At 38.1% G+C, this 11994-nt stretch overlaps 1 protein-coding gene across 30 annotated transcripts in view; it reads left to right on the forward strand.

Moving 5' to 3' along the window:
- The window catches only part of rims2a (regulating synaptic membrane exocytosis 2a), a 253884-nt gene extending 243232 nt beyond the window's left edge, over positions 1-10652 (forward strand). For 29 of the 30 annotated variants that reach the window (XM_057834860.1, XM_057834861.1, XM_057834866.1 and 26 more), the window contains 5 exons: positions 5926-6067; positions 7544-7656; positions 7733-7834; positions 7910-8049; positions 8131-10652. In XM_057834860.1, coding sequence (XP_057690843.1) covers positions 5926-6067; positions 7544-7656; positions 7733-7834; positions 7910-8049; positions 8131-8334 — 701 coding nt within the window. In that variant the 3' untranslated portion in view covers positions 8335-10652. Of the gene's footprint in view, positions 1-356; positions 1633-5925; positions 6068-7543; positions 7657-7732; positions 7835-7909; positions 8050-8130 lie in introns of those variants that run through there. The other variant, XM_057834877.1, reaches the window with a different exon arrangement.
- The last annotated feature ends 1342 nt before the right edge of the window (positions 10653-11994 follow it).

The following is an 11994-nucleotide window of genomic DNA, read 5'->3' on the forward strand; positions in this document are numbered from 1 at the left end:
TTCCATCTTTCGGGATCTGTAAATAAGCAAAACGTGCTATTGGAGTCCTGAAAACCCCAGAGAACTTCATCGACATCCTCTAGGCATAATTGGCCCATGTTTTTTTTTAAGAAAACAAACAGGTAGTCTCACTGACATCTGATCGTTATGTCGACATGATGTTTCCTGCCAACACTGAACCAGATGGGTATGGAACAGGGGACAATATTGAAATGTCTATGGAATGCACGTTGCGTTGCGACGATTGAGCGACCGCGTGAAAGAAATGCTTCAACAGCGAAAGCGTTTTCCAACTTCACCCACTCCATGATGCTCACTGGGGTTCCTGAAAAATAAATAAATAAATAGCGCACGTTAACAACCAAACTTTTAAGGGCTTAAAGATAAGTCCATCCTTACCATTCTCATAGCAACCAGGGCTCCAAATTTAAATAAGCAGGTTACTCTGCCTCACCCTGTCGTATGAAAATACAGTACTCCATCTGTTGTGTGAATATGGACATTAAGGGACATTAAGGCATGTTTTTATTGGTTTAAAGCTGTATGACTGGAGACCAGTGTTGTGAATAGACTGCCAGGGAAATCTTCTCAAAATGGGTTAATCTCAGACGGATAGAAGTGTATCAAAAAATATAATTGTTAGATGAATATAAGCAGAAAACCAAGGAGAATATATTTGGGGGGGTATACAGTATAGAAAATTGATTAACGGAAATGGAATAAGAGGCTATTGATGGATTGTAGATGACGTTTTTGGGTTGACCATGTGAATGTGATCATCTGGATTTCTCATTTTGTGCAACCAGAATTCCTCCTAAGTCAACACAGCTGTGTTTTTGTAGTAATGGTAAGGAGAACAATGAAGAAGCCAAATCTGGCACGTGCCGTTCGAGCGGCTGCTGTGTGGCTGAAGTTGTCTCACACGTAGCAAGGCAGCTGGCAGACAGAATGACAGCTTGTTTTCACTGGCCTATGTGGATAGCAAAGTGAAGCAAGGGGATCATGATACCAGAGATGGAAAGATATACTGATGAATATGAATGAAAACACCAATAATGGATTGTGCAAAGAAGCTAAATGGGGAGCAGTGGGAAAGAATAAGTGAATGGAGAAATCAAGATAATGTATTTGGAAAAGAAACTTAATGAAGGGAGGTTGCAACACATCTCTGGGAAGAGCTTCTGCTCCCAAACTATCAGCTGAGGTTTAAGATGCCTGGCCGTCTGATTGGTGGAGCTCGAATCGGCTCTCTTCCCTCCCCCCTTGAAAAATGAGGTGCTGCAGGCAGCATCAGCCACACACACGCGCAAGTCCCAGCCACTGAGGCAACATCCACCCTTAGATTCACCTAGAGACAGACTAGCCGACAGCCTAGATCGAGTTGCCAAACGAAAATTGTTTGTTGAGCAAATCATAGACTAATTGAGTTTTGAAGCTTGATCTATCGATCAGTTGATTCACTGCGTTGACGACGAGTGCTAGTCACCATGGGCAGGCAGGGACACGATACGTCTGCTCCAGCTGCTGGCATGCGTATACAACGCTCCCAGAGTAAGCTGAGCTTGTCGGCATCGTTTGAGGCGCTGGCAGTTTACTTCCCCTGCATGAACTCCTTTGACGAGGACGATGGAGGTAAGATGACACTGAGGGAGGCTATGCTTTAGGAGAACAAGCATGTGGGATTCGTCGGTTGTGCTTCATTTAGCATGTTGGGACGGCTGTACACACACACACAATTCTATTCCTCAATGTAGGCTTAGAGCGAAATACTCAAATAGTGGCAAACAAAGATTCTGTATTTGGAATCAGCGATTGACTATAATTTACTGCGTGGTAGCCGCCCTGCCAGATTAAAAAATAATAATAATAAAGATTTACACATTGACATTTAAATAAATTTACCAACAACACTTCATTCACTGGGAGGATGTCACTGTAATGTTTTGATCCACAATTTTCAATTTCCATCATTCCTGAAGGGGCACAATTCCATTGCCAACCATATGCAGAACTCTTTGTTTTGGACAAACTCTCTCTTATAAGATGTGCTGTGAATACAATGTTAATTGTGAACTAAGAATCAATATAATTATATAGGCTACAGAGGTTTATTTATTTTTTTTTTTTAATCAAAACGAGGCTATGGTTAAGGAATTAAACAGCAGTATATAAAGTATGCTAATAGGCAGTATGTGTGTGTGCTGAGAGACTGAAAACTTGTTTTAGGTTCAGCCTTTATAAGCTCTGTACCATCTAACTGAAACATTAAAACTTGTTTGTTCCAATGTGCACTGTACAGTATACAGTATAACTCGTTGTTTGTTTTCTTGTACTCATAAACAAAAGCAATATCATGCCTACTTCCTTTTTAAAGAATGCATGAAAAATGACTCAATTTAGCTGATAGCTCCAAAATCAACCCTCATTACATTGTTATAAAAATATTTTTCAGTGTGGTCTTCATGTGGTAATATGACTGTTCTTCTCAATTTACTATCTACTACTAATTGACAGATTTCTTTTTTTAAAGGATTGCAGTTTGTTTTCACATTCTTTTTGACCAACCTTTTCACTCAATATTTACACAAGTAAGGTAAAGGTGACTTCTGAACGCCATGCATTGTTGCCATTATGCAATGGATCAACTGATTTAATATTTGTTGTTAGTGATTTTGTTGTCAAGCAAAAATGTGTAAACCATTCAACACTTGTTGTAGCCTCTCAATCTAATTTTGTGTAATTTTAAATTGGTCTGCTATTGTTTTTGTAGTGATTGTGAACAGGCTAGTGAATGTCTGAGAACTTGATTCAGAAATGGAATCCGAATGAAGCAAATTGACACAAAAAATATGAATATGATATTTTTTCAGTAAAAGGTTTGTCTAAAAAAAATATTAGTTAAAAAAAAAAAATTAGTATTGGTAACATCCCGCCAGACATTAGTCAGTGTCTGTCACTATTGCTCTTATTGAAATGTTCAGTAAGTAGGATAGAGAGAGAAGCGGAATCACTGAGATTTCAGGGCTTCACTGCTGTTTCTTAACATGTATGATACTAGTAGATAGTAAACCCATTCTGCGGCAGACTGTATGATATTTAGTTCTACAAATCAACAAATTAATGCACATTATTGAGTAGGAACTGACTGGACACTATTATACTGTTTATACAATGCTAGGAGTTACACTTGTATAATCAATTTTTGTCATTTGATGTTAATTTAAAAACAAAATACAAAGGATGTTTGTAATACTTTTATCTCAATTTATAATGTTTATCTCGGCAGAAATAATCTTGCTTGAAAAAATTAAAATAAAATAAACACCTTATGACATGTAACAGTTGAGGAAATAGTAAATAAAGGCCAGTATTTCCAAGAGCTGGCGACCTGAAATGGGGCAGATACTTTATCATGCCGGGACTATTTTAGCCAATTAAATGTGAGTATCCCAGAATGCCCGCCCTTCTTCATGACGTCAGTAATACCCAGTGTCCTATGCACCTGTGTCTGAGTTAATTAGTATTTATGTGTGTGGGTGTATTTAATGCTATAAAATGGCCATACTCACAAGTAGAGTCATTTTTTGGTGTTCAAACATGATTTCCTACTTTATCAGAATTCTAATAAATTCGCAATTTGCATACTTTGGAATACTCTGAGCAACAATCTTTCACATGAAAGCCAATTTTTTGTAGGCGTTGTCTGCTTGTTTTTCTATACCATTAAAAACAGTACAATATATGGGTGGGCAAACTATTCCACAAAGGGCCACAGTGGGTGGGGGTTTTCGTTGAAACTCATCAAGAGGACACCTTTTCACCAATATGGTGTCTTACAAGTACAATCAGTTGATTGCAATCAGATGCTTCTTGTTTCCCTGAAACCTTTTGGTCAAACTGCCTGTGCTGGATAACTTGTAATCAGTAATGTTAATCTTACTTTTAAAAAGTAATTATTTGCTGTTACAAATTACTTCTCCCAACAAATAATTGAGTTAGTTACTCAGTTACCTCATTGTACAGGTAATTAGTTACAAATTTATTTTTTACTTTACATTATTAACATGACTTTTGTCCTCACTAAACATGAAGTTGTTCAGCTTGACAGACAGCGAACAGCAATTGTGCTTTTTGAAGCTTTTTACTTCCTTCACTTTGGACAATTTGTAAAGCTGTAACACATACAGTATGAACACGTCTGTTCAAAACGATACACATTTTAACAATAAAACACTCGACACAAAAAGATTGGTGTTCAAACATCCATCTAGTCTGATCAATATGTAAATTTAGTAGATTAAATTTGCCTAATTTGCCTCACAGAAGTCTGCTAGCTTAAATGCTACGAATGCTAACATATTTACAATTCTCATAGCAAATAGCTTACACTTAACTCCACAAACTGTAGCTCTAAACTTAATTACCAATGCATACACAGACATTTATTAGTTGAAGCAACTTACAGCCGTATGTGGTCCAAACCAGAGCGCAGCTATCCTTTATCCATGTGAGATGTCTGAGTGCTCCTGTATGGAAGCATTATTGAATGACAGTCCAGCCAGACACAAAGCTGCTACTAGAGGGCAGTGTATCCTCCACCATTAAAATACAATACTTTTGGAATTTTTAGATAGTTATTTTGAATTTTAAAAGGGTTAATTCCGATTTACGCGGAAATTCGGGTTATGTTGCCAGCGTAGGAATGGAACACGTTTGTATTTTCAGACATTTTGTATTTATTTGGATCAAATATTTTAGTCTGTTAAGAAAACACAAATGAAAACTGACCATTCACCAGTGCAAATCTCTGAAACTGTATTTTTGGCCTACTGCACAGTAAGCAAAACACCATCCTTAAATATTCCGTAAAGTAACAATATTAAACATGGAAATAATTTAATTTTGAGAACGCTATGTTTGAAATTACCTGGCCACTTGCCATTATCGCTGTCCTGTTGTGTTTAACAGCGCGTGCAATGAGACAGCCTGAGCGAGCAATGCGTGATCCACTCACCTCGCCAATCATCATGGCGTTTGCAACTGCGTCACCATCCTGTTCCCTCCGCGCCCCTCCCGCTCTGCTCTCTCCCAGGCAGCTGATGTGTGACAAAATCAGACAACTCGCGCTTCATTCAACCAAATTGTAGTAATGCGCCCCTTCACATCCTCAGTAACAGTAACGGCATTGCAAAGATGGGAAAAGGAATTAATTAGATTGCTCAATATTGAAAAAAATAACGCATTTAGAAACGCCATTATACTCTAACGCTGTTATTAACAAATCTGGTTGTAACAAAGACCAGGACCCATTGCGGGCTTGAGGACTGGTTTGCCGACCCCTGGTAAACTCGAATGCATTTCAACACGACTGCAATTTTATCTTTGTGAAGACAGAATTGTTGAGACAACTTATCTTAACTTGGCTAGTGGATTGGTTGTTGTTGCTCTATACATTGAGTGACACTGTGTTTTAAAGTGCTTGGACTTGTCTTGATCTATGGTCATGTTCCACATTTTGATTTGCTGGCATTCAGATTTACTGAGGTAAATATGTAGCTATAGTGTCTGTTGAATCAAAACACTTTTAGCTTTACAGAGAATCTTTTTTCTGTGGAACATTGCTCTGTTGGACGTATTTATCTCGGGCATATATTAGTGGGTCATTTGTACTGTAACATATATATATTTTTTTATATACACTATGTTACGTATACAGTAAGCAGTCGGCTGTCATGTTAAATCAGCCAGATTCCAGATGTTCTGTCTGTATAGGTGGAGAAGCCACAGTTTGTTTGTTGTTTTTGAATAATTGTTCAATTGTTTGTGAAAACTAAGCTTTCAATTTGGTAAATAATGTTCTCTGTTGCTGTAGGGATGAGTGTGTATTAATGGAAGTTCCTTTGGTGCCATTATGTTTGTGTGCAGAAGCGGGAGGCAAGAAGTTGCGCAGCACTATCCAGAGGAGCACAGAAACAGGCCTAGCGGTGGAAATGAGGAGCAGAATGACTCGTCAGGCCAGCCGAGAATCCACAGACGGGAGCATGAATAGCTACAGCTCTGAGGGAAAGTAAGTAGACCATGTTTTGTTTGTTTGTTTCTTTGCTATAACTATTATTACAATCAGAGATGGGTAGTAACGCATTACATTTACTCTGTTACATTTCCTTGAGTAACTTGGAAAAATGTACTTTTAAGAGTACTTTTACTAAGCCAAACTTTTTATTTGAGTAGATTTGTCAAGAAGAAACTCGACACTTACTGCGCTACTTTGACGTTACAATTTTTCTCTTCATTCCACACATTAGATTTTACTTTTTTTTTGCCAGCAATGCCAACAGTAGCTTAACCAGTTTCACCCATGAGATGTTGCAACAATAATCACATGACTCCAATATACCAATCAGACACAAGCTTGCCCTTCTATGATCTCACCGGCCTGATAAATCACGTAGCGTCTTTAAAGCACAGTAAAAAATTGAAGTATTGGACACAAAGTGCTGCCGTCAACACGACTCAAAAGCGTGGATTTTAACCCCTCTCCCAGTTTTTATTTCGCACTGATTGATCAAGGAAAACAGGCGATATGATCCTTTTAATTTCATAATAGGAACTATGTTTTCTTCACTGGAGGGCACTCTTGCTCTTTGGACAAATGATGCTTCATTTCTGTATATTTTTTTTTCTCTTGCCGGAATTCAATGATTTCTTATTTCTTTGGCTTAATGTGGTTATGTAATACATTATGGTAAAGTATGACAACAGTTTATATAGATAACTTTTTGCATGAGAGATTAGTATTACATATCGAGGGGGCGTAAAATGATTCCTTTCCAACATTGTTTGCTCGCCGCCTGATCCTTTTTAAATGGAAGGATGCAGCCTCACCGACAATATGACAATGGATTAAAGACGTGTTACTCCATCTAAAACTTGGAAAAATTTAGATACGTGATGAGCGGCTCAGAACAAAAATTTCATCAAGTCTCAGGGGTCTTTTTGAAATACCTTGATCATCCTTCAACAAAGATAGAGGAAATAAAATTTTGTTGGGTAAAGCCAGATTCAGTGTGTATCTTGTTGTATGCTGATGGTCTTAAAATATTTATGTTTGATGTACATGCCTGTGACAGTGGTGAGAGGGTATTTTTTGTTCGTTTTCGGTTTTGTTTTGTTTTTGTATTTTTGGGGGGAGTGTCTTGTGTGGAGTTTTCTGTAATTCTTTCACATCTGAATAAAAGCATTTAAACACACACAAAACAACAACAACTTTGTGCTGGAAAAAAAATACCATTGTTTAAAAAAATCAAGCATCGTAAGCAGTTACTCACAATGTTACTCATTACTTGAGTATTCTTTTCACCAAATAGTTTTTACTATTGAGTACGTTCTTTAGATGATTACTTTTACTTGAGTAATATCATTTTTGAAGTACGCTACTCTTACTTGAGTAAAATCTACTACTCTACCCACCTCTTGACTATAATGATGTCTGACTTAAGACCAATTGTGTTATTTGACATGGAAATGTCTCTTCATATTGTAGTCTCATCTTCCCTGGTGTGAGGTTGTCCTCAGAAGCTCAGTTTAGTGACTTCCTAGATGGGCTCGGGCCCGCACAGCTAGTTGGACGACAGACACTGGCTACACCGCCAATGGGTAGGTGAACGTTTCATAATTGAAATTCCCTGCTTCGACTTGTAGTATTTGAAAATCAAATTGTTTGTTTTTTTAGGCGACATCCAAATTGGCATGGTGGAGAAGAAAGGAGCACTGGAGGTTGAAGTCATCAGAGCTCGTGGCCTTGTAGGAAAACCAAGTTCCAAGGCACTGCCAGGTAATTATAGCCTGGCAAATGGCAATAGCCATTCCTGTTGGACTGTTAAAGTGATGACCGTTGTCTACTCCTTAGCACCATATGTTAAGGTCTATCTTTTGGAAAATGGAGTCTGCATAGCCAAAAAGAAAACAAAAGTAGCAAGAAAAACCTTGGATCCTCTTTACCAGCAGCAACTGCCGTTTGAGGAAAGTCCAGGAGGAAAAGTTCTACAGGTGGGGAAAGCGAGAGCGCATGCTACCTTCTCTTGTCCCAACTGTTTGACTCACTTATTTAAAATGTCTTTATTTTTTTAGGTGATTGTCTGGGGCGACTACGGACGCATGGACCATAAGTCTTTCATGGGAGCAGTTCAGATACTGTTAGATGAGCTGGACCTGTCCAACATGGTGATTGGCTGGTTCAAGCTTTTTCCTCCCTCCTCGCTGGTGGACCCAACTCTGGCCCCCCTGACAAGAAGAGCTTCCCAGTCCTCACTGGACAGTTTCTCACGGTCATAGCAGCGTGCGGACTCGATAGCGTTGTTGTAGCAGCCAGTGTTGCGATGACAGGTCACACCCCCCGGTTACACTGCATGCTTGATGTTGTGTCTTCTGAGCCTGTTTCTAGGGGAGCAAAAGTGATCCTGTGTTTTGAGCAAAAACGTTGCACATCTAGTGCACGTGGCGAAGCGCATCGCAAGCGCCAGGCGGCCAGGATTGCCAGGCGATGTGTTGTTGCTGTTGGGAGGAAACTGGAATGAACTCCTTAGCACGAGGAATCTGTCATTTCCAGGTTTTCATCCAATTCGAAGCCATGGGGGTCAGTACTGGGAACCGCTAAACCAGTTCTACAGAAACCCTTTTTCGAATGAAAAATCAATGTTTGGCTTTGATTTCATTTTTAGGTTTGTTTTTAATTTGTTTCTTTTTCCTGTTGTTGTTGTTTTTTTTGTTTTTTTTTATGTCTTAAGGGGGTGACAGTGGTTTTCACCAGATGCTTGGTCATGCCCTGCCAATAGGCCGAGCTGTAGGTGAGGTTTTTGGAGACCATGAGGTTTATCTCAGCTTGAATTCACACTTCCCCAAATCCTGAGAGAAAATAGCCTGCAGACTCTCAGTTTATGTGCTCAACCAAACTGTGCTGGAAAGTCACCAAGCAGCATCAATCAGAGGCAATATTGCAATGACTACAAATCATCAATAATGAGTGAGCAAAGCCCCTGTGAAAAGATGTGCAATCTACCATCTTGGTTTCTATCTTTCTTTCAATTTTAATATACAGTATTGTATGAAAAATGTCTGAGAAAAATATATTTTCCCTTTTTAGTTAATTTGCATGAATACAAATTTAGCTCAGTACAATTTTTTTTCTTGAGGCTGTAACTTACAAAAAGATGAAGAAAAACAAGTAAAACAGATCAGCCATTTTCAACAATTTCTATGATTTCTAAAGATACATTTCACTAGTGCATGATTTTCAAGGGGAGTGAATGCAACATCATGATTAAGATAAAAGTCATCGCTTATCAATCTTTAGACCATTCATGAGTCAGTAAGATAAGGGAAACAAAAGGAACATTTTCGGATATTTAACAGATAAGATTTTATGACAAAAAAAGTGATAATGAGAATAAATGTAAATGATTTATTTCATCGTTTTAAAAAAAGGCTCGGATAAAGATTATGTGAAAATCTCTTATTCCTTCTCTCGGAGTACTTCACATTGTACTTTTCACTTCTACCATTGTCCCCTTATTGTGTCCAGATTTGGCCTGGTCCAAATCTGGTTATTTTACAGTCCTTTATTGTTTGGGTATGCATTTCAGTTCAATTTTATTTCTTTAACAAGCATGTTGAAAAGGATTCTCTGCAACATGGCTTGGGCACACCTTAAAGTAACTCAGCATGTTTTGATATAAGATGATATTTGGAATTTTTGCAGTTTCTTGTACAGTGCATGTCAACGTCATTCATTTTTCTTCCTCACGTTGAATTCAGCCTTCCACTAAATTCGTTTCCAGTCATCCAATGACCAATTATTGAAGTTTTTAACAAAACATTCCACTCCTAAGGTCATATTTTTTTGAAGACATTGAAGAAAAACAGTGACAAGGAAAATATTTTCTACTAAATAGGGGTTGAGAAGTAGAGATTACAAGTGTATTTTATTTCAGTATTGTTGACAAACATGCAAAAATATTCTGTATTGGTACAGCAAAAGGTCTATACTACTACGTACGTAATCAAAAGGCAGCAAACCTGCAAAAAGAAGCGTTGCTGGAGTACAATACAAGCACTGTTTAAGAGATGAACTCATCACGAGTTCAAATGACATGGAATATTGCCACAGAAAATGTTTTTTCTTGTTTCAATGAAAATGACATTATTTGATATATTTTTGTTAGTTTTCTTTTAAAAGCCAAGACCTGATTATTTTTTATTTTCTATTTTTAGTAGTTTTAAAAACGTCTCATGTATGGGAGGTATATGAATCGTATAGCTGCAGTATGTCTGAATGAAAATGAACTGGGGCATTATTCCTTTTCCACACGGAGAAAATGAATTTTAATGTCCAAGGATTTTTTGTCGCTGTAACAAGCTACAGTATATATATATTTGACTTTTTTGATTTCCATTGTACATACATACATAGATGTCAGAATTTAAATGAACACAAAATACCGTGACGACACTCTTCTGGAGCAGGAAAAATGCCTCACATGATGAAAAAGACATGTTATTTATCCTTTTGAATGCCTTTTAATTTTCTCTTTTTTTGTGCAATGTGTTAATGCCAAGGCTATGTCTTGGTTAAGTATGGTTGAGAACAGAGATTTATGTAAGTTATTTTTCAAATTAAAAATTAAAAAAATGATATTACACTAATGCTGACTCTAGTCTTATTGTATGCGCGTGTGAACACCCCAACACGCATAGTGAACATTATACACTCTCCTGACCGAGTGATTTGCCCACTAATTAAATTTGTTTAAATGGGAGAAAATTATTGGTGCAAGTGGGCATCCCGCTGTTTGTTTTCTAGATCGCTTGTCATGATTAGGGCGATAGATAAACTTAACCCTTTCCAGCTTACGGGAAAAGAGGTTAGGTCGCCAGCCAGTCACAGTCTAAAGCAACCATGGATGGAAATTGACCTGAAAAACACAAACAACCACAAGAACAACTTTAACCTTTTCATGGAGGAAGTATGATTTTTTTTTTTTTTGTCTTAAATGTTTTTATTTAACAACTACCAAGGGTGGATCAGTTGATATACAGTAAATCACTTTTGTAACCAGAGAAGATCTGACCCTAATCAGCATACAGTTGTGGTCAAAAGTTTACATACACTTGTGAAGAACATAATGTCATGGCTCTCTTTGAGTTTCCAGTTATTTCTACAACTCTGATTTTTCTCTGATAGAGTGATTGGAACATATTTCTTTTATGACTTTATTATGGGTGAACAGAAAAAAGTGATCAAATCTGCTGGGTCAAAAATATACATACAGCAGCGCTAATATATGGTAACATGTCCCTTGGCCATTTTCACTTCAATTAGGCGCTTTTGGTAGCCATCCACAAGCTTCTGGTAAGCTTCTGGTTGAATCTTTGACCACTCCTCTTGACAGAATTGGTGCAGTTCAGTTATATTTGATGGCTTTCTGACATGGACTTGTTTCTTCAGCATTGTCCACAAGTTCTCAATGGGGTTTAAGTCCGGACTTTGGGAAGGCCATTCGAAAACCTTAAATCTAGCCTGATTTAGACATTCCATTACCACTTTTGATGTGTGTTTGGGGTCATTGTCCTGTTGGAACACCCAACTGCACCCAAGACCCAATCTTCGGGCTGATGACGTTAGGTTATCTTGAAGAATTTGAAGGTAATCCTCCTTCTTCATTATCCCATTTACTCTCTGTAAAGCACCAGTTCCATTGGCAGCAAAACAGCCCCACAGCATAATACTACCACCACTGTGCTTGACGGTAGGCATGGTGTACTTGGGGTTAAAGGCCTCACCTTTTCTCCTCCAAACATATTGCTGGGCATTGTGGCCAAACAGCTCGATTTTTGTTTCGTCTGACCACAGAACTTTCCTCCAGAAGGTCTTATCTTTGTCCATGTGATCAGCAGCAAACTTCAGTCGAGCCTTAAGGTGCCGCTTTTGGAGCAAGG

This window comes from Corythoichthys intestinalis, chromosome 4 (assembly GCF_030265065.1).
Source record: "Corythoichthys intestinalis isolate RoL2023-P3 chromosome 4, ASM3026506v1, whole genome shotgun sequence".
Lineage (NCBI taxonomy): Eukaryota > Metazoa > Chordata > Actinopteri > Syngnathiformes > Syngnathidae > Corythoichthys > Corythoichthys intestinalis.